We start from the raw sequence: 25,590 nt of genomic DNA, 5'->3' as shown, positions 1-25,590 counted from the left end.
AAGGGCAACCAGGGAAAGTCTGGGTGGGGGCTGTGTGATGAGAATCTGGGGGAACCCTAGGGAAACCAGGCCCCACCCATGAACACACCCACCTCTGCCTCCTTCCGCTGGCCGTTGAGCAGCCTGAAGTGAGTGCCCACTGTTTACTTGGGTGAGGGGAACCACAGGGCTGCCCCGCCCACCCACGTGAAGCCGCTGGGGTTGGAGCCAGCTCTGGGGCTACAAAAGACTGCTGCTGACTGCAGGCTGTCCTCAGAGGCCACCTGTGGGGACACCTCACGCCACACCATGGGTGCCGGCCGGAGAAAGCTGGTCTCGCTCTGGGCCCTGGCTCTGGCCCTGGCCTGCGCCCAGCACACAGGTAGGACTTGAGCTGCCTGGCTTTCCCAGGCTATGGCCTGGAGTCTCTGGACACTCCCCTACGTTCTGGTCCCAGGTGGGCAGCAGCTGCTCAGAGTCCTTGTCCTGGATCTTGGGCAAACTGAGTATGACCATAAAGGGCACCGGTCACATAGCACCTGCCTGCAGCCTGACCACCTTGAACGATCTCCAGTTCAGTGGTTGGGGAGGGCTCTGCCGGCTGCAGGGGCTTCTGGGGCTAGGCATCCACTATGATGGGGACTCTGTCCCCATCAGGCCTGATCAGGGCGGGCTCTCAACCCCTTGGACATCCCATTTGTACCCAGATCAACAGTGTCCCCATCTTGACCTCCATAGGGGTGTCCTGAAGTCTCAGTCTTGGGTGAAGATGTGACACCCACAGGGGATGGGAAGGCTCAAGGCCTATGAAAACTGGACAGTCCTCCCACCTGGGTCAAGATGTCCTTGCCCCTGGAGATAGGTGAGGCAGTAACAGAGGCTCCAAGGGGATGGGTGCCTTGGATGGAGATGAGTCCTAATGCTCTCAGGACTCCTGGAAGGGCAGGATAGGTGCTTTCACTCAGCTCCATGGTACCTGACAAAGTCAGCTAGGTCCTAGAGTCCTAAGCCCCAGCCCTCTACTCTCCCCTCTGCCAGCCAGTCTCGAGTCAGAAAGGCCTCCTGTCTCATCTGCCCTGTGCTTTTCTGAGGAATCTGTAGACAGGACCTTCCTGGCCTGGCCATATCCTCCTGTTTAGTGCAGGCCCACATTGGGCCCACACTGGACATTTGCTCTTGGAGACTTAAAACTCTCCCCTAGAGCTTCTTGGAGCTGGGCCCGCAGAACTCACAGGGCAGGTCCAGAGTGGGACAGGGGTGAGTGAGGTTCTCAGCAGCTCCGTAGGTGCTGAAGGGCTGCACCTGCCTTGGCTGGCATTACCCCCATCCACCATGAATGCCATCAAACTTCCTGTTGGCCTCTGCCAAGCCATTCAGGGCTGGGGCTGTCCCTTGATGTCTAGGAGTCCTGGACAGGCCCTTACCGCCTGCCTTACTGGCTCCTGCCAGGTTGGCATCCCTGTGGCACACTCCAGGGATGAGGCTCGCAACCAGATTGTCCAGGGAGGCAGAGGAAGAGGGAAGCACACAGGCAAGGGATGAATTGTGGAAGCTGTTCTTACTCTGTCCGCTGCATGTCTGTCCCTCATGGCTAGCTAGTCGTGACCCAGCACAGAGCCTACAGAAGCCACAGGGGCAAGAGAGCATGGTGTGGGGATGGTCCTCCCAGCCAGATGCAAGGATCCCAGTGACAGGGGCAGGACGTGGGCAGCTGGATTTGGAGTGGAAGTCAGTTGCAGTTTTGTTCAACCTCTCTTGGGCAGGGTCTGGGAGTAGGCCAGGCTCCCACTGCTGCACTGGCTCTGTGCAGGGCTACGCTGAGCTAGTGTCTGGTGACATCCTGTGCGTTTGGAGGACTTCAGTGGGTCCCAGAAACTAGCCTCGTCTCAGAGTGTACCATAAGGATCAAAGCCTGTCCCTCTGCCCCAGGTTCCCTGGCCACCAAGGCTCTGATCTCAGACCTGGCCCTCAGATCTCTGGATACCTCATGCCAAGTTGTAACCAACCTGTCCTTACAGTCTGATCCCCTCCGTGGTCACTTAATAGGAGAGAACCATGAAGGCTTCAAGCGCAGAGGACAGGGCCCGGCACACAGCAGACACTAAGTGGGAAAGAACGAATGGGCCTTGGATATGCAGGGTCAGAATGAGGCCCCACCCATGCTGAGTGCTCCTCAGGGGACGCTCGCAGGGGACTTTGTCCAGCAGTAGGCCTGGGTTACCTCAAACACCGTTCCACATGGATGGAGACATCCCAGTGTCCCCCAGCCCTTCACAGAGTCCTCATTGCTGGCTACCCAACACATTCTGGACCCCTATGGTCCTCACTCCATCCACACACCTGGTGGCCTGCAGTTTGGATTGTCTGAGGTGCCATCCTTGCTCAGGTCCATCTCCTCTTCCACAGGCCAGGCCGAGCAAGACTCTCTGAAATCCAGCTATGATCACCACAGGAGAGTCATTCTCCCTCCAGGGCATGTCGGTAAGTCTTGGCCTTTCGTCCCCACTATGCCTGTCAACACCACCCCAACATGGCCCGGGGTCCTCCCAGGTCCTCTTGTCTTGGGGTGGTAACACAGCTGGCTACTGCTGAGGGGCCAGAACTTAGGGGGCTGGAGGACACCCTGAGCAGTCACTGCCTGGCCCTTCCTGATCCAGGGCCTTGGGGTGGTCATGGCTGTCAAGGCTCAGGCTCTAGAGAGTTTTTGAGAGAGGCTGGTAGGTTGACTGGGCTGTGTGGCTGGGTTCCTGTCTCCCCGTGTTCCGGCAGCATATTCACCTTCTGGGCTTTGACATTGGGAGCTGCATGCTCACGAGGGCTGAAAGTCCAGGGGCTCTCCAGGCGGCAGCCTGAGAAGGGAATGTGGAGTGTAGGCCTGCAGGTGCACTGTGCTCTGCCTGTGCATAACACCTGTGCATCGCACCTATGTACAACACCTGTGCCGGCCTCAGCACCTAGTAGTTTCAGACCCGGCCTGGGGAACTGGGAGGCCTGGGTCCACCAGCCCTGAACCACCTCCTCTGGGCAGCTGGGACCCCCTGCCTCACCACAAGCCCCTGTCTCCACAGATGACCCACTCCGTGGGGTGACTGTCATCCCTCCTCTGAGAACTATCCCTGTGGTACGAGGTGAGTAAAATCCTGAGTCCCAACCAGGGAAGTGACATGGGTTGGCTGGGCTTCCCTCCATCAGTCCTGGAGGACCCAGTTGGAAAGGGGCCCCAACCTGCAGCCAGCCAATCCCAGAGCTTCCTGGATCAGACAGGACTGTAGTGATGACTGCCCTTGGCAGCAGTGTGTCTGGGGTTCCTGGTAGCACCCGGATGTGGAATGCTGGCAGGTACGGGGGGTTACATGTGGGAGTGCCCGGCTAGGGCAGCAACCCTAAAGGCTATGACTGCTCTGGTCCACAGCCCTGAACCCAGCGCACAATGGGCAGGTGTGCAGTACCTGGGGTGACTTCCACTACAAGACCTTTGACGGTGATGTCTTCCGCTTCCCGGGCCTCTGCAACTATGTGTTCTCTGCACACTGTGGTGCCGCCTACGAGGACTTCAACATCCAGCTGCGCCGCAGCCAGGAGTCCAATGCCACCACAGTGAGCAGGGTCATCATGAAGCTCGATGGTCTCGTTGTCGAGCTGACCAAGAGCTCTGTCCTGGTCAATGGCCACCTGTGAGTCTGGGTCTCTGGATGGTGCTGGGTGGGGTGACAGCATTTCTGGGTATGGTGGGTAAAGCAGGGCATCACAATCACGGGACTGGGGTTACTGACAAGCCTCCTGGGAGAGGAACTGGCCAGGAACTCCATGCTCTAGGCGCCACGACCCTGTCACACTCAGGGCTGCAGGGACAATCCTGGCTTGGAGTCCCTCTCCTGGCCCTGCACCTCAGCACCTCAGCCCCATCCTTCTCCACAGGGTCCAGCTGCCCTTCAGCCAATCCGGCGTCCTCATTGAGCTCAGCAGCAGCTACCTGAAGGTGGTGGCCAGGCTTGGCCTGGTCTTCATGTGGAACCATGATGACAGCCTCCTGGTGAGGCCAGGAAAGAGGCAGGGGTTGGATGGAGGCAGGGTGTGATGTTGGGGGGATGATGGGCAGAGCCTCCTGGTGAGTCTGGGAAATAGGCAGGGGTGAACAGAGGCTCCTGGTAAGGCCAGAAAGGAGGCAGTGGGTGGATGGAGCCTCTTGATGAGGCTGGGGATGGCACACACCTCTAGCCTTCAGGGACTGACCTGCCTGATAGCCTCTCCTGAGAGGGTAGGAAGGTCTCTGGGCTAAGGAGGGTGAGAAGATTGGACCCTATGCCACACAGCAGGTGAAACAGGTGCCCAGACACCAATAGGGTCATCACCCGCAAGATGGAGGCCCTGCACATGGGGTACCGGTTCCACCTGCTCAGGATTGCAGCTTCACGCATCTTGTGGGGAGGTTCTAATGGCCGGTGTCCCCTCTGGGAGCCCCCAGCCTTGGGAATCTGTTCTTCGTGTGCTGGGGTGACCCTGGAGGGGACAGGGCGTGATGTCTCCTCCAATTTCAGCTGGAACTGGACACCAAGTATGCCAACAAGACCTGTGGGCTCTGTGGAGACTTCAGTGGCAACCCGGTGTTCAGCGAGTTCCTCTCCCACAGTAAGACCCCAGGAGAGGCCAGTGCTGTCGCCTCGCCCCTCCCAACACCCAGGAGCCTCTAGATTCTAGAATCCCAAGTCAGATGTCTGCAAGTTGTGTGCAAATGCACTCTTACGATCGAGCACACGCGCATGTGCCTGATGCATGCACTCGCGGTCCTGCCCACATGCACAATTCCATCACATGCAGCGTACACACGTGTGCATAGGCGCCCTGCACCACCCTCACAGTCCTGGGCATCAGGTTGCCTTCCAAACTCCTCAGTTCTCAGTGCTGTTGCTCTGCACAGTGGCTGGTGACACACTCTTACACAAAATCACACCCATGTCCTTGACCCTGGAGTCTTTGTCATCAAGCAGCCCAGATCACACCAGAGCACGTCCCCCACCCCACCCACCCTCTGCCAGGTCCACAAAGCCCCACACAAGCCCACCTGTAAGGGGTATCCATCCACAGGAGATGAAGCCTACCCAAGCATCCAGCAGTCCCTGACCAGTCAGGCAGGCTGTAAGGGCTGGCAAGAGGTCAGGTCCACTCTGGGCTGGAGGGCAGGACCCAAGATCCTGTGTCAGCAATGACTCACTGCAGCCTGGATGTCCCAGCCTCCTTCCTGCATCATGCAGACTCTCTGAGGGTACTGGGTAGTGAGGATGGGGAGGCCAGGGCTCACAGGACAACTCAGGCATCCTCAGCAGGGGACCCTTCTAATCCCACCTTGGGGCACTGATCCCTGAGACTTTGCTGCCAGGATGCTGGGCTGGAGAGTCTGGGACCTGCAAGCAGAGCTGGCTTTGTGCTTCCTGCAGATGTCAGGCTGACACCCCTTGAGTTTGGGAACCTGCAGAAGATGGACGGCCCCACAGAACAGTGCCAGGACCCTATCCCTTCACTCCAGAAGAAGTGCTCCACCACCTTTGTAAGTCTCAGAATGAACCAGCTGGCAGGATAGAGAAGAGGGGCCGTGAGCCCAGGGGATGCCCCAAACTCCACTTTGCGGCCTTGAACCTGGACTCACTGTGAGCTCCTGCCTGGCCCCAGGGCATCTGTGAGGAGATCCTGAGAGGCCAGCTGTTCTCAAACTGCACAGCCCTGGTGGACGTCAGCAGCTACGTGGAGGCCTGCCAGCAGGACCTCTGCTTATGTGAACGCACTGACCTGTCCAGTTGCATCTGCCACACCCTGGCCGAGTACTCCCGGCAGTGCGCTCATGCTGGGGGGCTGCCACAGGACTGGCGGGGCCCCAACCTCTGCCGTGAGTGCCCCCACCCTGGCCTCCCCATCCTTATCCCATTGTCCTGCCTCAGGCTGGCAGGGAAGGGGGTGCAAACACGACGGGAGCCTGTCTTCCTGGTCTCCCTACAGCCCAGAACTGCACTCTGAACATGAAGCATCGGGAGTGTGGCTCACCCTGTGTAGACACTTGCTCCAACCCCCAGCGCTCCCAGGTCTGCGAGGACCACTGTGTTGCCGGATGCTTCTGTCCTGAGGGTGAGATGGCTTCTTGCCTTGCAAGCCCAGGCTCAGGACCTCTGAAATACAACTGCCTTTTGGGTGCCAGGCAGCCATGCTGCCATGGCTGAGCCTTGGAGAAATGACCTCTCTGACCTGGGCCCGAGGTGTCCCTGGGCTGCTGGTGCTGGTTGAGGCCCCCAGATGACATGTGTCACGTGGTTGGCTGCTTCTTGCAGGGATGGTGCTCGATGACATTGGCCAGACTGGCTGTGTCCCCGTATCCAAGTGCTCCTGCTTGTACAACGGGATGTACTATGCACCAGGCGCCAACTACTCTACAGACTGCACTGAATGGTAGGTCTTTGGCTCCCTCTTCAGGACCCCAACTTGTGCCAGGATGGCCCCCTGAGAGTTGTGGGCCAGGTAAGGTCCAGGCCCACCGTGGCTTGTGCAGTACAGACCAGTTGTGGCCAGTGCAGTGTAGGTAGCAGCCCCTGGCCTAGGTGGGGACGCAGCAGGCCTGTTGTTCCAGGAGCTGGCATACAAGGTGTCTCTTCTCTTGCTGCCTTACAGCACCTGTTCCGGAGGCCGGTGGAGCTGCAGTGAGGTTCCGTGTCCAGGAACCTGCTCGGTGGTGGGAGGTGCCCATTTCTCTACGTTTGACGAGAGGCAGTACACGGTGCATGGGGACTGCAGCTACGTGCTGACCAAGGTAGTACCTGGGCTGCCCCAGATCCTTTTGCTTTCAGGGACGCACCTGACTGTGGGTCCGTGCCCAGTCTCCTGGGGTTCCCCAGCCTGGATATCACATCTTGGCTGCTCCTGGGAGACCTCAAGGGTACCTGATGGTGAGACCTTGAGGAAACACCCCCATCTCCTAGTCCTGGGCTCCATGAAGGTCACTGGCTGCTGATCAGAGCCTCCCTGCCAGATGACTCCTGTCCAGTGTCCTGACTCCTCTGACCTTGGGTTTTTGTTTTGTTTTGGTGGTATTGGCGTTTGAACTAAGGGCTGGTTACTAAGCAGGTGCCCTGCCACTTAAGCCACACATCCAGTACTGGGTATTTTGTTGTAAGAGACCAAGCCTAGTTTAGGTTTACAAATAAATGGAGCAGAAAGTTCAGAGAATTCCCATGTACCCCTGTCCCCAGTACAATTCCTCTCTATTAACAAATTAGCATGGTGTGTTTGTTACAATTGATGAGACAAAGTTGACTTGTCATGGACACCCAGTGTCCATGGAATGCTCTTGGTGCTCTGCATTTCTGTATTGACATCACAAGGTCACACTGAGTAGTGTCACTATCCTGGGAACACTGGGCTCTGCATATCCATCACCGATCCCCCTTCCTGCAAAAATCACTGATCTCCTGACCTTCTCCCCAGTCAGGCCTTTCCCAAGGTCACCCGACTAGAACCATCTGGTGGCCACCTGCTTAGATTCCTCAGATTCAATGGGGATACATTGAGATTTCCCCGACTTGGGCCTGTGGGTTCCTATCTGGGGGCTCCTGAAAGCACCTCCCTCCAGGATTGAGTGGGCTACGCCTGAGGAGTCCATAGTGGGGTGTCCAGCGAGGGGAAGCAGTGTGGACTGGAGAAGAGAGGGGGTGATGTGGGTGGGGGAGGAGGGCCTGGCAGCACACAAGGACCCTTGCCGTGTTTTGCAGCCCTGTAACAGCAGTGGCTTTACTGTGCTGGCCGAGCTGCGCAAGTGTGGGCTGACGGATAGCGAGACCTGCCTGAAGAGCGTGACACTGAACTTGGGTGGGGGCCAGACGGTGAGTGCCGCAGGTGGGATGGAGCCCCAGTAGGGACAGATAACAAGGTGGGAACGAGGGTGTGTCCCCATGGCCAGTCACCTCTGTCCAAACCCTGGATCCACACCATGAAGGGCAAGTGCCCATTGAACCCTCTTACCCCATTGGCTATGTACATTACTTGTTTTCCCAGTGACCATCCTTTAGTGAAACAGCTCAGGGGCTGGACACCTGGACAGGAAGGAGGACCAAAGCATCTCTGGCTATCACAGTTTCTCTGCTTTAGTTGATTTTTTTTTTTTATAAATTAACTTTGGTTTTATATTCTTAAAAAAACAAAAACATGATTCTCATAGAAAATTCAGAAAATCAGGATGAGGATGACCTCGGGGCATTAGCCCACCTTGTGGAGCCTGTGACTTTCCAGGTGAAGGTCTCCAAGTCACATTTCCCAGATTCTGCTGGGGCACCAGGGGACAGCAGGGGAGGCCCCACCCCAGCCCTCTGCTTACCCTGTTGGCTCTGGGCTGCTTTCAGGTCATAGTGGTGAAGGCCAGCGGGGAGGTCTTTGTGAACCAGATCTACACTCAGCTGCCAGTGTCTGCAGGTGAGGCACAGCCTGTGGAGCTCCCCTGTGCCCCCCTGTACCCACAGGGCTGCCCGTGGGTCCCTCCCATGTGCCTTAGCACAACCTTTGTCCTCTGTGTCTGCAGCCAATGTCACCCTCTTCAGACCCTCAACCTTCTTCATCATTGCTCAGACCACCCTGGGCCTGCAGCTGGACATCCAGCTGGTGCCCACCATGCAGGTGTTTGTACGGCTGGCACCTGAGCTCCGGGGACTGACCTGCGGTAAGGGGCCCTGCCTCTGGGACCCCTGAGCCCACTCCTTCCTGGAGTCTACACAGGGCCTCAACCTGCCCACCTTCCCCCCAGGTCTCTGCGGGAATTTCAACAGTATCCAGGCTGATGACTTCCGGACCATCAGTGGTGTGGTGGAGGGCACGGCTGCTGCCTTCTTCAACACCTTCAAGACGCAGGCTTCTTGTCCCAATGTCAAAAACATCTTTGAGGACCCCTGCTCACTCAGCGTGGAGAATGGTGCGTACGGCTGGCCGTGCTGGCTGGCTGCCTGGAGGCTGGTTTACTTTCTTCTATTATTTCTGAAATGCTTTCAGTTGAGAAGCATTTTCTCAACTGACTGGGGCCCAGCTGTCTGCTCTGAAGCGGGGGTCATCATGCAAACTAGCCAATGCATGAAGTGTTACAAGCCAGTAACTCTGGGTGCTCTGGGGAAGACTGCAGGCTTGTGTCTGCTGGCTAAGCAGGGAGGTCCAGAAGAGCCCCTGACACAAGTTCCACAGCTGGCCAACTGCTTTATCTGCCATCAGCTGTGCACACAGAGCATCACACATTTGGGTAAAAGGAAGGACACTTGTGACATTGACCACCAACCCCCCTGAGGCTGGGCAGAAATGGAGAGGTGGGGCTCAGTCTCATCTGGTCCTGTGTCCTTCCTCTCCCTCCAGTGACCCAGAGATTTCTGCCTATTTGTCCACAGTGGTGGCCATTTGTGCCCCCAGAAGGGGAGGAGGCTCTAGGAATGGGGCTGGGGACTCTGGAAAGGAGAGGAACAGTGGCCATGGCTTCTCCACACTCCATGTGTGTTGGGAGGACACCACTTCCCCGTCCTGGGTGCTGTTTGCAGAATGACCAAGTGCTACAGCCATGTCTGTCTGTATAGAGATGCTGGAAGCCCCAAAGCCCAGGAAAGAGCAACCTGGTGGAGCGAGGGGAGTGTGAATGACTGATGGCTTCCCCTCTGTCCACAGAGAAGTATGCCCAGCACTGGTGCTCACAGCTGACCAATGCCAACGGCTCCTTTGCCCAGTGCCATGCCACGGTGAACCCTGGCACCTACTATTCGGTAATGCCCCTGCCCCCATGCTCCTCTGGCCAAAGCCCCATCACTAGACTGTGTGGCCACCTCCATGGAGGGTTGGGAGGGTGCTGAGGAGGCAGCAGTTAGTGGGGTCTGGACCAAGTCCATCTCTCTGGCTCTGTTCCCACTTCACTCATTCACACATGGCATATTCACTGAGGTCATGCTGTACCAGCTCTACATGGGGACAAGAGCCAAACCCTAAGGGTTTGTAGCTAGCTGGGCCCAGTGGCCAAGTGGGAAATCAGACAGTGATGGAGCTAATGCATGGAGGGAACAAGCCTGGTGGGTCACAGAGATAAAGGGTCAGGGTCCTCCCAGAGGCCCCTGCCCTGCAGGGGAGGTTGGCTTGTGTGAGGGCTCAGCTCTAAGATGCACACACAAGTTCTGCTGGAGGGAAAAATGCAGGGAAGTGTCCAGGAGGAGGCAAGGAAGGTGGGAAGGTGCTGGAATGGGAGACCCAGGCGGGATCCTTCCTGGACATGGGGAGGCCCGTCTGTGCAGGGGATGCTCACCCCGTGAGGACAGGGGTCCCTGACACCCTGACACTCTGCCCCCAGAACTGCATGTTTGACACGTGCAACTGTGAGAAGAGTGAGGACTGCATGTGTGCGGCCCTGTCCTCCTATGTGCGAGCCTGTGCCGCCAAGGGTGTGCTGCTCCGAGGCTGGAGGGATGGAGTCTGCAGTGAGTGTGCCCTGGGCAAACCCAGCCTTTTCCTCATCAGGACTGGGAGGGTGGGGGAGTCCCCACTGGTCTCCTAGTGGCTGAGTTGATTCTCCAAGGGACCTGAACTAGTTGGGCTCAGGGGCCAGCTCGGCCAGGCTCTGAAACTGAGGGGCACCCAGGCCATTGTGGACCACAGACCAGCTTAGGAGGCAGTGTCTGGGGGGAGGCCTCAGCCCACTGGGCTGCCAGCTGCTAACCACCAGTCTCTGTGTGACCACCTCCTGAGTGTTCCCCTATTTTGCCCCTCCTTTTTAGCGAAACCCACAACCACCTGCCCCAAGTCGATGACTTACCACTACCACATCAGCACCTGCCAGCCCACCTGCCGCTCCCTGAGTGAGGAGGATGTCACCTGCCAAGTCAACTTTGTCCCCGTGGATGGCTGCACCTGTCCTGAGGGCACCTTCTTGGATGACTCGGGCAAGTGTGTGCAGGCCACCAGCTGTCCTTGCTACCACAGGGGCTCCACAGTCCCCAACGGCGAATCAGTGCATGACAGTGGGGCCATCTGGTGAGAACCCGGGGCTGGGCAGGTGGGTCCTAGGGGCTCACTAGCCCTAGTGGACATGCTGACAACTCTCTCCTCACAGCACCTGCACACAGGGGACACTGACCTGCATCGGAGGCCATGCGCCCACCCCAGGTAAGCCTGCCTGGGGTATCACTGCTCTCTGGCCCTGTGAACTCCATGAGAAGACCCCCAAATGGTGTCAGGTTGAATGAACTGGGGGTCATTGATCACTGTCTCTGTGTCTGGTGTGGGCTGTGGTCCCTGGGCTCAGTGATGAAGATGGGGGCGTGGGCTTGCCACACACAATCACGCAAACATCCTGTGCACATGCACCTCACGGATACATACCCCTCCCACACCCACAGTGGTCACATGTTTGACCTTCCGGAAACACACGTGAAAGATATTGTAGCAGCTAGCTTCCCTCAGAGCCAGCCTGGTGGGCGGGTTGGGGTACCCTGACCTGCCCCTTCCCTTTCCAGTGTGTGACACACCCATGGTCTACTTTGACTGCCGAAATGCCACATCTGGGGCCACTGGGGCTGGCTGTCAGAAGAGCTGTCATACCTTGGATATGGCCTGCGTAAGTGCCCTGGTCACCCCCTGATGACCCTGCCATGACTCTCCTGATGATCCCTCACCCCCCCCACCTCTCCATGGAGACCACCAGGCTCCCTTGAATCTGTTCCTGGGGTGGGGAGTTCAGTCGGACTCACCAGTGCAGGGGACCCTCAGGGGAACCTGGCTAGACTGAATCCCTGGAGGACCCCTGCCTGCCCTGTCACAGGGCTTGCTGTCCCCAGGGTTCCCTGAAGTTGTGCAGCCAGCTCTCTTGGAAGACATGGTAGGGCCTGCTGTCGTTCCCTGTCCACTCACCTGTGTCTGCACCCCCTATAGTACAGCACCCAGTGCGTGTCTGGCTGCGTTTGCCCCGAAGGGCTTGTGGCAGATGGCGATGGGAGCTGCATTGCTGCAGAGGATTGTCCCTGTGTGCACAATGAGGCCACCTATGGACGAGGGGAAACCATCCGGGTGGGCTGCAACAACTGGTATGTGGGGGTCAGAGCCCAGGGGGGCAGTCCCAAGCTGTCACTAGACTATATGGTACAGAGGTACTTGTCAGGAGCAGCATGATCCCAGCACAGAGCCCCAGGCTGGCACACCTGGCACTGGCTCCCAACTGGGTAGACCCTTGGCATCTGTTTGTGCTCCTGGTCCTTCTGGGGGGGGTCACACATCAGGAGGTCATATCCCCAGAACCTCCGGAGGATTTCCCACTCCTGCCCCATGGGCACGCTGGCCTGACCCCTGTGCCCCACGCAGCACATGTGAGAACAGAACATGGCGGTGCACGGATGAGCCCTGCCTAGCAACCTGTGCCGTGTACGGGGACGGTCACTTCCTCACCTTCGACGGGCGGCGCTACAGCTTCAGTGGGGACTGCGAATACACACTGGTGCAGGTACACGGGGCTGGTGGCTTCACCCACAGCCGTGTACGGTCTAGTGGGAGCAACCTCCCCTTGCCTCACAATCTTCTGCTTTCCCAGGACCACTGCGGTGGGAACAACAGTGCCCAGGACTCCTTCCGTGTCATCATCGAGAATGTCCCCTGTGGTACCACAGGCACAACCTGCTCCAAGTCCATCAAGATCTTCTTGGGGGTGAGCAGGGCAGGTGGGGTGGGGTAAACTGGGGCTCCATGACACCATGGGGGGAGCACAGGAGGGGCCTGGTCATTGTCAGGATCTGAGGAAGCCCTTACCCCACAGAGCTATGAGCTGAAACTGAGTGACGGGAAGGTGGAGGTGGTCCAGAAGGGCACGGGGCAGGAGCCACCCTACTCCATCCACCAAATGGGCGTCTACCTGGTGGTGGAAACTGACGTCGGCCTGGTGCTTCTGTGGGACAGAAGGACCAGCATCTTCCTCAGACTTGGCCCTGAGTTCAAGGTGAGACAGAACCATGGAGGCCACTGCCATTGCCCCTGCCAGGGTCCAGAGGGACACACTGGTTGGGGGAAAAACAGAGAGACAGTGACAGGAGGAGAGACAGAGAGACAGTGACAGGAAAAGAGAGAGAGAGAGAGATATGAAGATTGGGAGAAAGGGACAGAGACAGAAACAGAGATAGACAGAGAGGTGACAAGAGGGAGAGAGGCAGGGACAGAGATATAAGAGACAGAGAGTGACAGAAAGACAGAGAGATGCAGGCAGGGACAGAGAGACAGGAGATATGGGGAGACAGAGGATGGAAAGTGAGCCCTGAGCCTCCAGGGTGGGCAGCGAGGGGAGCCCTTGCTGTGTGAATGTCCTCAGCTACTGTAATAAAGGTGGCCAGTTCCCTCACAGTTCTGGACACTACAAATTCAAATGAGGTGCCGGCAGGACCATGTTCTCTCTGAAGCCTTCGGGAGGTCCTTCCTGTCTTTTCTGCCTCTGGGGCTCCAAGCATCCTTGGCTTGTGGCTGTGTGACTTCGGGTTCTGCCTCCATTATCTGTGGCTCCCTGTGTGCCTGTGTGCACATTTCCTTCTTTTATGAAGACACCAGACAAGGACCTGGGATCCCTTGCTCCGGAGTAACCTCATCTTAACTTGACCACATCTATAAAGACTCTTTCCAATGAGGCTACACTTGCAGACCCCAGTGTTTTCAACTCCCTTTCTCCTGGAAAGACTCTAGAATGGCCACCAAGGCCCCTGCACTCACCCTGCAGAGTGACGCTGGGCCTCATGCCCAGGTCAGGTCAGAGGGAGGAAGGAGAAAGCAGCCCTGCCGGAGAGTGGAGGGAGAGGATTCCCAGTGCTGCCAATCTGGGGAGCTGTGGGCCTCCCTAGGAGACGTGGGCACAGCAGTCCTGGGAACCTCGTAGTGAGGCCAGAGGGCCAGCTTCCAAACCTCGTGCTTTCTTTACTCTTCAGGAAGCTGGGGCAGCGGTGGGCTTGGGGGGCCTCAGGGTGCAGGAAAATGGCTCTGACCCATCCCCCTCTCCCGGTGCTCTGTAGGGCAGGGTCTGCGGCCTGTGTGGGAACTTTGACGACAACACTATCAACGACTTCACCACGCGGAGCCAGTCTGTGGTGGGCAACGCACTGGAGTTTGGAAACAGCTGGAAGTTCTCCCCGTCCTGCCCGGACGCCCTGGTGCCCGTGGATTCCTGCACCGCCAACCCTTACCGCAAGTCCTGGGCCCAGAAACAGTGCAGCATCATCAACAGTGCAACCTTCGATGCCTGCCACGCCCATGTACGGCACCAGCACCCAGGCGGGGCAGGGCTGTCTCTGGGCCTGAGAAATGCGTTATGTGCAATGACCCCGGGAGGGAGAAAGGGATGAGACGGGGAGGGCAGCTAAAGGTGTGTGTGCTGGGGCTCAGAGACCCATGTGGACATGCCAGAGTGGGCTGTTGTTTTGGGGCAGGGGTGTTAACTGTATCTGAGGAAGCCAGGGTCAGGATCAGACTCTGCGAACCATGACAGGTCTGGCCAGCCATTCAGGGTCATGTATTTGTTTTCCTTAGCTCTGGTGGAAACCAGGTCAACAGGCCAGTGTAGGCCTGAGTCCCCAAGAGCCCAAGGGAGCAGGGGTCCCCAGAACCAAAAGTCCTATCTCCCTCAGGTGGAGCCAGCCAAGTACTACGAGGCCTGTGTGAGTGATGCCTGTGCCTGTGACTCAGGAGGTGACTGCGAGTGTTTCTGCACTGCTGTGGCCGCCTATGCACAGGCCTGCCACGATGTGGGCGTGTGCGTGTCCTGGAGGACGCCTGACATCTGCCGTGAGTACCCAGGGCACCAGAGTGCCAGGCATAGGATTGAGGGGCAGAGAGGAAGGCCAGCCGGAGGGAAAGGCCAGCGCCATGCGCCTGACTGGATGCATGTTGTGTTTGGAGAGGCTGAAAGGTTTCGAAGGAAAGTGAAATAGAGATGGGGGAGTGGTTGCAGGAGGGATTATTGGCCCTGGAGAAGGTTCTCTGCTAAAGATGTCCTGAGCCCTGGCCTCTATGAAGCCAGGTGTAGCCAGGGGGCTGCTCTGGCTGAAGAACCTCCACCCAATGGTGGTCCATCTGGTACCCCGGGAAGCCAGGGGAATCCCTGCCTGGTCTACCCTCCCTGGTCCCACTTTGTCCTTAGCCTAGGACACAGGGGTGGGTAGAGGTTAGCAGGCTGGGGTGCAGGCCAGGCTCAGGGCCAACCCTCCGCTCTCCCTAGCTCTGTTCTGTGACTACTACAATGCTGACAGCCAGTGCACATGGCACTACAAGCCGTGCGGGTCCCCCTGTATGCGCACCTGCCAGAACCCCAGTGGGCACTGCCTGCGAGACCTTGGTGGCTTGGAAGGTGAGCTGAGGGCTGGCCTGAGAGGGGCAGGGCTGGCCTGGGTCCCTGGGATTTGGGCTGGGTATATTAGGATCCTGGGCCTGCGGTCTTCTTCACCAGAAGAAGTGGACTCTTCCTGACCACTAGGAGGTCTTTGTGGCTTCAATCTTGAGTACTAGTGTTGTGGATAGGTTGGGGTGGGGGACAGAGCGGGGGACTCTGCAGTGAGGTGGTCAGCAGTCTGTCTGTCTGGGACTAAGAGCCCCTGGCCCACAGGCTGCTATCCCAAGTGTCCTCTGGGGACCCCAATCTTTGATGAGAATACGATGCAGTGTGTGGCCACTTGCCCAATCCCAACTCCACCGCCTCCAACTTGCCGTGTCCATGGGAAGTTGTACCGACCCGGCGCGAGGGTGCCCACAGACAAGAACTGTTACTCCTGGTGAGTTGTGCCTGGAGAGTGTGGGGGAATCCAGTCCAGCCCCACCCACATCACCGACCTTCAGGCCTTCATCCCTGAGGCTCAGAGAGCACCCTCAACTTGGGGTTCACCTGGGGGAGCTGCAGGGACCTCCCTGTTCCTGAGACGTCTGCTTTGGGCCAGGCATCCATGATACGTTTCTCAGGGGCTGGTGCCCTGTGGCCTGAGCTCCACGGGGGAAGCTGAGTATGGGGTGGTTCCCAGATTGAGAAACTTATGGGGTAGAAGGAGGGGCAAGCAGATGGAGCAGAGGGGGAAGCTGAGCCACGATGGCACCCCAGTAGCAGGGGACGGATGTCTATCAGGTGTTTGAGGCCTTGGGTTGTGTTTTAGCCTTATACTGCCTCCACTGGTCACTGATGGGCAATCCTCAAGTAGGCAAGCCCTCGAGACCCATGGCTGGTACTGGGTAGGGTCTCTGTCCTCCAGCCTGGGCTGTGGTGGAGGCTGCTGCACCACCTGCATTCAGAACAGTGGATGCCCTGTGGAGGCAGGTGGCAGCCCCCATATGCCCAGTCCCACTTCTTTCTCCTCTCGCTAGTGTTTGCACCGAGAGCGGCGTGCGCTGTGCCTATGACTCTGAGGGTAAGCAACCACATCCTCATCAGGGCTGTGGGGGGTAAGGGTTCTATCAGTGCTTTGGCCTCTACTGAGCCTGGCTGCTCTGCTCCCCACAGCCTGTGCCTGTACCTACAACGGGCAAAGCTTCCATCCGGGGGATGCGATCTACAACACGACAGACGGCATCGGCGGCTGCCTCTTTGCCTACTGTGGAGCTAATGGCACCATCGAGAGGAAAACCTCCACCTGCAGCCTCACCACCCCCGTACCTCCAACCACCTTCTCCTTCTCCACATCCCCACTTGGTAAGGCACTCACAGCTGAGGGCAGAGTGAACTGAACTCAGGTGCCCTGTGTGTTGTCCCTCTTCCTACTGACCAGTGCAGATTATCTTATCAGACACTAGGTTCATGCCCAGCTCCAAGCATTGGTGGCATCCCCTGAGTGTCAGAAATGGGCCCAGAAGCTGGACATTGGCACATGGGTGACCTTCTGACTCCTTCTGCCAGGCACCCACCTTCTGGCAGCCTCCCTGAGCTATTCTAGCAGTCCTGGTGCCTGTGATCCTGCTTCCACCAGCTGCTGGGGCTGGCCTTGGGGGCACTGGGGTCCTAGGACTGAGGCTCCCAGAATGCTGGGAGGTGTGGTCTCAGGCCAGCCCCTAGAGGATGACGGGAACCTCTTGGGATTCAGAGCTGCTTGTTTGCTTTACACTGCACGGTGCACCAGGCTCTCCTGAGCCCTCACCCTCCTCCTCAGGGGGCATCTTTCAGGCCACATGCAGCATCTTTAGAGCCTCTCTGAGTGAAGATCTCCTGCAACTGGCTTTTGGGGGCATGGATTCTGCTCAGGACATGGTCCAGGGAGCTGATCCCCTTTAAGGAAGGTTAATTTATCTGTTTACTGAATTGCTTCCCTCCCCACCTGCCCACTGCCAGGTAGGTTCTAAGCACAGGCTGGCCAATGTGGCTCCAAGTGTTTAGTTTCCAATGTTTGTCCATCCAGAAACCCACAAGGCAGCTCACAGGCTAGCAGGGATGACAGGGCCAGGATCTAGTAAGGCAGCTCTAAGCATGGGCTCTGATGCTAAGCCTTGCCTTCCTTGCCCACAGTTGTGAGCTCGAGGCAACCCTCCAGCACACACCCCAGCCCCACCCAGAGCACAGCACACACGGAACCCTCAAGCAGCGCCACGTCCACAGCTACCACCACACCCCCCAGGACATCTGCCACAACCTCCATCCTGCCTACCTTGGGCTGTGAGGAGGATTGCCTGTGGTCCCCATGGCTGGATGTCAGCCGTCCTGGATCAGGTGTCCATAGCGGTGACTACGATACACTGGAGAACCTCCGTGCCCATGGGTACCGAGTTTGCCTAGCACCGAGAGCAGTGGAGTGCCGAGCTGAGGATGCCCCTGAGGTGCCTCTCCGTACCATTGGGCAGAACATAGAGTGCAGCCCGGCCGTGGGGCTGAGCTGCCACAACAAAGACCAGGTGTCGGGACTCTGCAAAAACTACCAGATTAGAGTTCTGTGCTGCAGTCCTGTGTCGTGTCCCACCTCCAGTGGCTCAGCCCAGACCTCTCATCCAGCCACTTGGACAGTTGAAACTGACTCAAAAGGACCATTCACAGTCTCCTCAGCTCCTGTCACTGGTACAGCTAGTACACCTGCCCCAGCTAGCTTGACACCTGCTCCAGGTACTTCAACACACGCCAGAACAACTCCCTCCCCCACAATGTCAGCAACATCCACTGCATCTGCTTCAGCCCCAGGAACCTCAGTGGTTACAGATAAGCTGACCTCTTCTGAGTCCAACAAGCCCTGCTTACAGGAGGTATGCCAATGGACAAAATGGATAGACGGCAGCTACCCTGGGTCTACCAGAAACAGTGGAGATTTTGACACTTTTCAAAACCTGAGAGCCAAAGGATACAAATTCTGTGAGAAACCCACAAATGTGGAGTGTAGGGCCCAGTTCTTCCCCAACACACCATTAGCGGAGCTGGGGCAGGACGTGACCTGCAACCGTGAGGAGGGGCTGATCTGTTTGAACAAGAACCAGCTGCCACCAATGTGCTACAATTATGAGATTCGGATCCAGTGCTGCGAGATGGTGAACAATTGCAGAGAGGAAACCGGGACTCCAGAGACACTGACCACCACATACCCCGCTACACAGGAAACCAGCACCACAACACAGGCTGGCTGGACCACAGGCTCCATCTCACCTTCCACAAAGCACACCACCATCCATTCAGCACCTGTGTACACAATAAGCAGGGCCACACATACTACTGAAGCCACAGGCTGCCAGCCACAGTGCAACTGGACCAAGTGGTTTGATGTGGACTTTCCGGTCCCTGGTCCACATGGTGGGGACCAGGAAACCTACAGCAACATCCTCAGGAAGGGAGAGAAGATTTGTCACCAGCCTGAGGAGATCACGAGATTGCAGTGCCGAGCAGAGAACCACCCCGAGGTGAGCGTGGAGAAGCTCGGCCAGGTGGTGCAGTGTGACTCCAATGTGGGCCTGGTGTGCCACAACCGTGACCAGAACGGGGGCCTCGGGATGTGCCTCAATTACGAGGTGCGTGTGCTGTGCTGCCGCACCCCCAAAGGCTGCCCAACCATCCCACCTGTCACTGTGCCCAGCACCCCGACTGAGAGAACCACCAGTGTGGCTTGGAGCACATCTCACATGCAGACAACCAGCTCATCTCCCACACCCCAAACCAGTGCCACCTCTGTGCACCCAGCCAGCTCATCCTCCATGCCAACACCCACTGCCACGTCTGTGCACACATCCAGCTCAACCTCCACACCACACACCAGTGCCACCTCTTTGCCACCAGCCAGCTCAACCTCTAGGCCACCATACAGTGCTACCTCTGTGTCCACATTCAGCTCATCCTCCACACCAATACCCAGTGCCACCACTGTGCACCCAGCCAGCTCAACCTCCACGCCAACACCCAGTGCCACGCCTGTGCACACATCCAGCTCATCCTCCACACGACACACCAGCACCACCAGTGTGCACACAGCCAGCTCAACCTCCAAGCCACCATCCAGTGCCACCTCTGTGCACACATCCAGCTCTTCCTCCACACCACACACCAGTGCCACCTCTGTGCACCCAGCCAGCTCAACCTCCAGGCCACCATCGAGTGCTACCTCTGTGCCCACATCCAGCACAATATCTACATCCCAAACCAGCACCACCAGTGTGCACACATCCAGCTCAACCTCCACGCCAACACCCAGTGCCACATCCGTGCACACATCCAGCTCTTCCCCCGCACCACACACCAGTGCCACCACTGTGCACCCAGCCAGCTCAACCTCTTGGCCACCACCCAGTGCAACCTCTTTGCCACCAGCCAGCTCAACCTCCACGCCAACCAGTGCCACCTCTGTGCAAAAAACCAGCGCCTCTTCAGCGTCTATGACTAGCACACACCAAGTGTCTACAACTTGGTCAACTCAGTCCCCAACGGTAACAACAGGCTGCCAGCCACAGTGCAACTGGACCAAGTGGTTTGATGTGGACTTTCCGGTCCCTGGTCCACATGGTGGGGACCAGGAAACCTACAGCAACATCCTCAAGAAGGGAGAGAAGATTTGTCACCAGCCTGAGGAGATCACGAGATTGCAGTGCCGAGCAGAGAACCACCCCGAGGTGAGCGTGGAGAAGCTCGGCCAGGTGGTGCAGTGTGACTCCAATGTGGGCCTGGTGTGCCACAACCGTGACCAGAACGGGGGCCTCGGGATGTGCCTCAATTACGAGGTGCGTGTGCTGTGCTGCCGCACCCCCAAAGGCTGCCCAACCATCCCACCTGTCACTGTGCCCAGCACCCCGACTGAGAGAACCACCAGTGTGGCTTGGAGCACATCTCACATGCAGACAACCAGCTCATCTCCCACACCCCAAACCAGTGCCACCTCTGTGCACCCAGCCAGCTCATCCTCCAGGCCACCATCCAGCGCCACCTCCGTGCACACATCCAGCTCTTACTCCGCACCACACACCAGCGCCACCACTGTGCACCCAGCCAGCTCAACCTCCACGCCAACACCCACTGCCACATCTGTGCACTCATCCAGTTCATCTTCTGCACCACACACTAGCGCCACCTCTGTGCACACATCCAGCTCTTCCTCTGCACCACACACCAGTGCCACCACTGTGCACCCAGCCAGCTCAACCTCTTGGCCACCACCCAGTGCCACCTCTTTGCCACCAGCCAGCTCAACCTCCACGCCAACACCCAGTGCCACATCTGTGCACACATCCAGTTCATCTTCTGCACCACACACCAGTGCCACCACTGTGCACCCAGCCAGCTCAATATCTACATCCCAAACCAGCACCACCAGTGTGCACACATCCAGCTCAACCTCCACGCCAACACCCAGTGCCACATCCGTGCACACATCCAGCTCTTCCCCCGCACCACACACCAGTGCCACCACTGTGCACCCAGCCAGCTCATCCTCCAGGCCACCATCCAGCGCCACCTCCGTGCACACATCCAGCTCTTCCTCAGCACCACACACCAGCACCACCTCTTTGCCACCAGCCAGCTCAACCTCTAGGCCACCATCCAGTGCTACCTCTGTGCACACATCCAGCTCTTCCTCCACACCACACACCAGTGCCACCTCTGTGCACCCAGCCAGCTCAACCTCTTGGCCACCATCCAGTGCCACCTCTTTGCCACCAGCCAGCTCAACCTCCACGCCAACAACCAGTGTTTCCTCTGTGCACACATCCAGTTCATCTTCTGCACCACACACCAGCACCACCTCTGTGCACCCAGCAAGCTCAACCTCCACGCCAACACCCAGTGCCACATCTGTGCACACATCCAGTTCATCTTCTGCACCACACACCAGTGCCACCTCTGTGCACCCAGCCAGCTCAATATCTACATCCCAAACCAGCACCACCAGTGTGCACACATCCAGCACAACCTCCAGGCCACCAACCAGTGTCACCTCTGTGCACACATCCAGCTCTTCCTCCGCACCACACACCAGTGCCACCACTGTGCACCCAGCCAGCTCAACCTCTTGGCCACCACCCAGTGCAACCTCTTTGCCACCAGCCAGCTCAACCTCCACGCCAACCAGTGCCACCTCTGTGCAAAAAACCAGCGCCTCTTCAGCGTCTATGACTAGCACACACCAAGTGTCTACAACTTGGTCAACTCAGTCCCCAACGGTAACAACAGGCTGCCAGCCACAGTGCAACTGGACCAAGTGGTTTGATGTGGACTTTCCGGTCCCTGGTCCACATGGTGGGGACCAGGAAACCTACAGCAACATCCTCAAGAAGGGAGAGAAGATTTGTCACCAGCCTGAGGAGATCACGAGATTGCAGTGCCGAGCAGAGAACCACCCCGAGGTGAGCGTGGAGAAGCTCGGCCAGGTGGTGCAGTGTGACTCCAATGTGGGCCTGGTGTGCCACAACCGTGACCAGAACGGGGGCCTCGGGATGTGCCTCAATTACGAGGTGCGTGTGCTGTGCTGCCGCACCCCCAAAGGCTGCCCAACCATCCCACCTGTCACTGTGCCCAGCACCCCGACTGAGAGAACCACCAGTGTGGCTTGGAGCACATCTCACATGCAGACAACCAGCTCATCTCCCACACCCCAAACCAGTGCCACCTCTGTGCACCCAGCCAGCTCATCCTCCAGGCCACCATCCAGCACCACCTCCGTGCACACATCCAGCTCTTACTCCGCACCACACACCAGCGCCACCACTGTGCACCCAGCCAGCTCAACCTCCACGCCAACACCCACTGCCACATCTGTGCACTCATCCAGTTCATCTTCTGCACCACACACCAGCGCCACCTCTGTGCACACATCCAGCTCTTCCTCTGCACCACACACCAGTGCCACCACTGTGCACCCAGCCAGCTCAACCTCTTGGCCACCACCCAGTGCCACCTCTTTGCCACCAGCCAGCTCAACCTCCACGCCAACAACCAGTGCCACGTCTGTGCACACATCCAGCTCATCCTCCACACCACACACCAGCACCACCAGTGTGCACACATCCAGCTCAACCTCCAAACCAACACCCAGTGCCTCCTCTGTGCACACATCCAGCTCTTCCTCCGCACCACACACCAGTGCCACCTCTGTGCACCCAGCCAGCTCAACCTCTTGGCCACCATCCAGTGCCACCTCTTTGCCACCAGCCAGCTCAACCTCCACGCCAACACCCAGTTCCACATCTGTGCACACATCCAGTTCATCTTCTGCACCACACACCAGTGCCACCTCTGTGCACCCAGCCAGCTCAATATCTATATCCCAAACCAGCACCACCAGTGTGCACACATCCAGCACAACCTCCAGGCCACCAACCAGTGTCACCTCTGTGCACACATCCAGCTCTTCCTCCGCACCACACACCAGTGCCACCACTGTGCACCCAGCCAGCTCAACCTCTTGGCCACCACCCAGTGCAACCTCTTTGCCACAAGCCAGCTCAACCTCCACGCCAACCAGTGCCACCTCTGTGCAAAAAACCAGCGCCTCTTCAGTGTCTATGACTAGCACACACCAAGTGTCTACAACTTGGTCAACTCAGTCCCCAACAGTGACAACAGGCTGCCAGCCACAGTGCAACTGGACCAAGTGGTTTGATGTGGACTTTCCGGTCCCTGGTCCACATGGTGGGGACCAGGAAACCTACAGCAACATCCTCAAGAAGGGAGAGAAGATTTGTCACCAGCCTGAGGAGATCACGAGATTGCAGTGCCGAGCAGAGAACCACCCCGAGGTGAGCGTGGAGAAGCTCGGCCAGGTGGTGCAGTGTGACTCCAATGTGGGCCTGGTGTGCCACAACCGTGACCAGAATGGGGGCCTCGGGATGTGCCTCAATTACGAGGTGCGTGTGCTGTGCTGCCGCACCCCCAAAGGCTGCCCAACCATCCCACCTGTCACTGTGCCCAGCACCCCGACTGAGAGAACCACCAGTGTGGCTTGGAGCACATCTCACATGCAGACAACCAGCTCATCTCCCACACCCCAAACCAGTGCCACCTCTGTGCACCCAGCCAGCTCATCCTCCAGGCCACCATCCAGCGCCACCTCCGTGCACACATCCAGCTCTTACTCCGCACCACACACCAGCGCCACCACTGTGCATCCAGCCAGCTCAACCTCCACGCCAACACCCACTGCCACATCTGTGCACTCATCCAGTTCATCTTCTGCACCACACACCAGCGCCACCTCTGTGCACACATCCAGCTCTTCCTCTGCACCACACACCAGTGCCACCACTGTGCACCCAGCCAGCTCAACCTCTTGGCCACCACCCAGTGCCACCTCTTTGCCACCAGCCAGCTCAACCTCCACGCCAACACCCAGTGCCACATCTGTGCACACATCCAGTTCATCTTCTGCACCACACACCAGTGCCACCACTGTGCACCCAGCCAGCTCAATATCTACATCCCAAACCAGCACCACCAGTGTGCACACATCCAGCACAACCTCCAGGCCACCAACCAGTGTCACCTCTGTGCACACATCCAGCTCTTCCTCCGCACCACACACCAGTGCCACCACTGTGCACCCAGCCAGCTCAACCTCTTGGCCACCACCCAGTGCAACCTCTTTGCCACAAGCCAGCTCAACCTCCACGCCAACCAGTGCCACCTCTGTGCAAAAAACCAGCGCCTCTTCAGTGTCTATGACTAGCACACACCAAGTGTCTACAACTTGGTCAACTCAGTCCCCAACAGTGACAACAGGCTGCCAGCCACAGTGCAACTGGACCAAGTGGTTTGATGTGGACTTTCCGGTCCCTGGTCCACATGGTGGGGACCAGGAAACCTACAGCAACATCCTCAAGAAGGGAGAGAAGATTTGTCACCAGCCTGAGGAGATCACGAGATTGCAGTGCCGAGCAGAGAACCACCCCGAGGTGAGCGTGGAGAAGCTCGGCCAGGTGGTGCAGTGTGACTCCAATGTGGGCCTGGTGTGCCACAACCGTGACCAGAACGGGGGCCTCGGGATGTGCCTCAATTACGAGGTGCGTGTGCTGTGCTGCCGCACCCCCAAAGGCTGCCCAACCATCCCACCTGTCACTGTGCCCAGCACCCCGACTGAGAGAACCACCAGTGTGGCTTGGAGCACATCTCACATGCAGACAACCAGCTCATCTCCCACACCCCAAACCAGTGCCACCTCTGTGCACCCAGCCAGCTCATCCTCCAGGCCACCATCCAGCGCCACCTCTGTGCACACATCCAGCTCTTCCTCGGCACCACACACCAGCGCCACCACTGTGCACCCAGCCAGCTCAACCTCTTGGCCACCATCCAGTGCCACCTCTTTGCCACCAACCAGCTCAACCTCCACGCCAACAACCAGTGCCACCTCTGTGCACACATCCAGCTCATCTTCCACACCACACACCAGCGCCACCTCTGTGCACCCAGCCAGCTCAACCTCCAGGCCACCATCCAGCGCCACCTCCATGCACAGAGCCATGTCATCCTCCAAGCCACCAACGAGTGCTACCTCTATGCAAACAGCCAGCTCATCGCCCATGTCAGAAACCAGTGCAACCTCTGTACACAAAGCCAGCTCAACTTCTAGGCCACCATCCAGTGCCACCTCTGTGGAAACACCCAGCACCACTTATGTTTCTTTGACCAGCACAAACCAAGTGTCTACACCTTGGACAACTCAGTCCTTAGCAGTGACCACAGGTTGCCAGCCACAGTGCAGCTGGACCAAGTGGTTTGATATGGACTTTCCAGTCCCTGGTCCACATGGTGGGGACCATGAAACCTACCACAACATCCTCAGGAAGGGAGAGAGAATTTGTCGTCAGTCTGAGATCACGAGATTGCAGTGCCGGGCGGAGAACCACCCCGACATAAGTGTGGAGAAGCTGGGCCAAGTGGTGCAGTGCAACCCAGATGTGGGCCTGGTGTGCCAAAACCGTGACCAGCAGGGGGGCCTTGGGATGTGCCTCAATTACCAGGTGCGTGTGCTGTGCTGCCGCACCCCTGAAGTCTGCCCGCTGACCTCGGTGACACCCCACCTGACGTCACCCACCAAGACTTCGTTTCCAGCCCCATCCACCTCAGCCACATCTTCCCCGTGGTCACAAAGCCCTACGGCACTCGCCACCACAACCTGTTTCTGCCGCGTGTCCGGCAAGCTCTACCCTGCAGGTAAGCATGTCTTCCCT

The 25,590-nt window shown here is 58.0% G+C and overlaps 1 protein-coding gene across 1 annotated transcript in view; it reads left to right on the top strand.

Annotated features, from left to right (window-relative positions):
* Positions 1 to 288: 288 nt before the first annotated feature.
* The window catches only part of Muc5ac (mucin 5AC, oligomeric mucus/gel-forming), a 33,738-nt gene continuing 8,436 nt past the window's right edge, over positions 289 to 25,590 (top strand). Inside the window, exons 1-39 of the mRNA XM_074064719.1 lie at positions 289 to 361; positions 2,386 to 2,460; positions 3,048 to 3,107; positions 3,392 to 3,653; positions 3,898 to 4,012; positions 4,518 to 4,608; positions 5,415 to 5,524; positions 5,647 to 5,860; positions 5,971 to 6,096; positions 6,297 to 6,414; positions 6,634 to 6,772; positions 7,731 to 7,841; positions 8,358 to 8,427; positions 8,534 to 8,671; positions 8,756 to 8,920; positions 9,652 to 9,746; positions 10,322 to 10,448; positions 10,746 to 11,001; positions 11,081 to 11,133; positions 11,484 to 11,584; positions 11,899 to 12,050; positions 12,325 to 12,463; positions 12,551 to 12,664; positions 12,773 to 12,952; positions 14,007 to 14,246; positions 14,619 to 14,775; positions 15,209 to 15,337; positions 15,593 to 15,758; positions 16,339 to 16,382; positions 16,475 to 16,663; positions 17,471 to 19,005; positions 19,423 to 20,499; positions 20,586 to 20,920; positions 21,038 to 21,504; positions 21,596 to 22,035; positions 22,098 to 22,922; positions 23,065 to 23,955; positions 24,121 to 24,420; positions 25,381 to 25,573. Of these exons, the coding sequence (XP_073920820.1) occupies positions 289 to 361; positions 2,386 to 2,460; positions 3,048 to 3,107; positions 3,392 to 3,653; positions 3,898 to 4,012; positions 4,518 to 4,608; positions 5,415 to 5,524; positions 5,647 to 5,860; positions 5,971 to 6,096; positions 6,297 to 6,414; positions 6,634 to 6,772; positions 7,731 to 7,841; positions 8,358 to 8,427; positions 8,534 to 8,671; positions 8,756 to 8,920; positions 9,652 to 9,746; positions 10,322 to 10,448; positions 10,746 to 11,001; positions 11,081 to 11,133; positions 11,484 to 11,584; positions 11,899 to 12,050; positions 12,325 to 12,463; positions 12,551 to 12,664; positions 12,773 to 12,952; positions 14,007 to 14,246; positions 14,619 to 14,775; positions 15,209 to 15,337; positions 15,593 to 15,758; positions 16,339 to 16,382; positions 16,475 to 16,663; positions 17,471 to 19,005; positions 19,423 to 20,499; positions 20,586 to 20,920; positions 21,038 to 21,504; positions 21,596 to 22,035; positions 22,098 to 22,922; positions 23,065 to 23,955; positions 24,121 to 24,420; positions 25,381 to 25,573 (10,072 nt within the window). The remainder of the gene's footprint in view (positions 362 to 2,385; positions 2,461 to 3,047; positions 3,108 to 3,391; positions 3,654 to 3,897; positions 4,013 to 4,517; positions 4,609 to 5,414; positions 5,525 to 5,646; positions 5,861 to 5,970; positions 6,097 to 6,296; positions 6,415 to 6,633; positions 6,773 to 7,730; positions 7,842 to 8,357; positions 8,428 to 8,533; positions 8,672 to 8,755; positions 8,921 to 9,651; positions 9,747 to 10,321; positions 10,449 to 10,745; positions 11,002 to 11,080; positions 11,134 to 11,483; positions 11,585 to 11,898; positions 12,051 to 12,324; positions 12,464 to 12,550; positions 12,665 to 12,772; positions 12,953 to 14,006; positions 14,247 to 14,618; positions 14,776 to 15,208; positions 15,338 to 15,592; positions 15,759 to 16,338; positions 16,383 to 16,474; positions 16,664 to 17,470; positions 19,006 to 19,422; positions 20,500 to 20,585; positions 20,921 to 21,037; positions 21,505 to 21,595; positions 22,036 to 22,097; positions 22,923 to 23,064; positions 23,956 to 24,120; positions 24,421 to 25,380; positions 25,574 to 25,590) is intronic.

Source organism: Castor canadensis, chromosome 1 (assembly GCF_047511655.1).
Source record: "Castor canadensis chromosome 1, mCasCan1.hap1v2, whole genome shotgun sequence".
Taxonomy (NCBI): Eukaryota; Metazoa; Chordata; class Mammalia; order Rodentia; family Castoridae; genus Castor; species Castor canadensis.
This window is presented reverse-complemented; position numbering and strand designations above follow the sequence as displayed.